This window comes from Salpingoeca rosetta (genome assembly GCF_000188695.1).
Source record: "Salpingoeca rosetta unplaced genomic scaffold supercont1.2, whole genome shotgun sequence".
Taxonomy (NCBI): domain Eukaryota; class Choanoflagellata; order Craspedida; family Salpingoecidae; genus Salpingoeca; species Salpingoeca rosetta.
The window spans coordinates 2,233,379-2,235,048 of record NW_004754932.1 but is presented as its reverse complement, the minus strand read 5'-3'; the positions used below and the strand labels follow the sequence as shown (position 1 = coordinate 2,235,048).

Below are 1,670 nucleotides of genomic sequence, written 5' to 3'. Positions count from 1 at the left end.
TCCTTGTCGTTCGTGCACACTCTGCCCATGTCGCCTTGGCAGCTCTGTTGGCTGTGTGTGCACTTGTCTAGTGTTTGTTTGAGCGTGCTGCCCGAGTTGATTAGGCAGAAGCTTGTTGTACTTGTGCATTCTCCTTGTGTTCTTGTTTGTTGCGTTTGCCTACAGTAAACACACACACCACCTGTCGTGTTTCTACAGAGATGGCCTTCTTGAACGCGGCCATGTCGCTGTCGCTGTCGGCGAAGATGAGCAGGTCGTCCACGTAGACGGCAACCCACATCACTTTGCCACCCTTGCAGGTGCGGCGGTAGATGCAGGCGTCCGTGGCTGTGGCGACGAAGTCCTGCTCGCGCATCCAGGCGTCCAGCGTGTGGTTCCACAGGCGCGGGCTCTGCTTCAGCCCATACAGCCCGCGCTTGAGGCGCAGCACCGTATTCGGCGAGAAGATGCCGTCGACGGCCGGTGGCTGGACGTAGATCTCGTGATCAACGGGCGCGTTGAGGAAGGCCGTGTTGACGTCCATCTGTTGGATGTCCATGCCACGCGCGACGGCCATGGCGAGCGTGGTGCGGATGGCTGAGATGGTAGCCGTCGGGGCAAAGGTGTCCGTGTAGTTGACACCGTGGACCTGGGAGTAGCCTTTGGCAACCCAGCGCGCCTTGTACTTGATCACCTTGCCCTGGTCGTCACGCTTCTTCCGAAAGATGACCATGCTGCGGAGCAGCTTGTGGCCCTTGGGAAGGTCAGCGCGAGGCACGACGTCGTAGACGTCATTGGCCTGCATTGCCGCAAACTCGTCCAGGATGGCTTGGCGCCACTCCTCAGAGTCTGGCGAGGCAAGCGCCTCCTTGACGGTGGCTGGCTCAGTTGATGTGGCAACACTGCCAGCAGCGATGTCTGGTAGATGACCACCCACTGCTGATGTCTTCTCCCCCGTACCAGCAGCGCTGGTGGCAACGTGACACGTGGTGGTTGAGCCACCAGAGGTGTCCTTGTCGCCGAGGGTCTCGGACACCAGCAGCTGGTCCCAGACGGAGCCGCCAAGGGCGCGTGGCTGGAGCTGCGGCTCCCCCGCACGTGGTGCAGTGGGAGCGCCGGTGGCACTGTCCTCGGTTGAACGCTGAGCGATCTTGTTGGCATGCGAAGCAGAGGCTCCGCTGTTGTCCTGCTCTTGCTGCTGCTGAGAGGAGGCGACGTCCTTGTTCTTGATGGCGCCGAAGCGAGCGTGGATGGTGTGGACAACGCGTCGCGTGTCCGGCATCCAGACGACGTGGGCCTGGTCCTCCTCGGCGAAACCAACGTAGACGCCGACGCGTGAGCGTGGGTCAAGCTTGTGCCGCGTGCTGCTCTTCTCCACATGCACGTAGGCCGGCGAGCCGAAGACGCGCAACAGGCTGACGTCGAAGGCGTGCCCAGTCAGGGCCTCGAACGGTGACTTGTCCTTGAGGCTCCTGCGTGGCGCGATGTTGTGCAGCAGCGTGGCGTGCTGCACGGCGAAGCCCCAGAACGGCTTGTCCAGGTCCGCAGCAAACAGCATCGTACGCGCCGTCTCGAAGAGGGTGCGGAAAGTGCGCTCTGCGGATCCGTTCTTGGCCTGCGAGTGCGGTGGCGAGAAGCGCTGCTTGATGTCGAAGGCCAGGCACAGGTCGGTGAAGTCCTGACTCTTGAAG

At 61.9% G+C, this 1,670-nt stretch overlaps 1 protein-coding gene across 1 annotated transcript in view; it reads right to left on the bottom strand.

Annotated features, from left to right (window-relative positions):
• Positions 1-100: 100 nt before the first annotated feature.
• Positions 101-1,670, bottom strand: part of PTSG_11675 (uncharacterized protein) — a gene marked incomplete at both ends in the record, with an annotated part of 5,589 nt that continues 4,019 nt past the window's right edge. The window contains one exon of the mRNA XM_004998453.1: positions 101-1,663. Coding sequence (XP_004998510.1) covers positions 101-1,663 — 1,563 coding nt within the window. The remainder of the gene's footprint in view (positions 1,664-1,670) is intronic.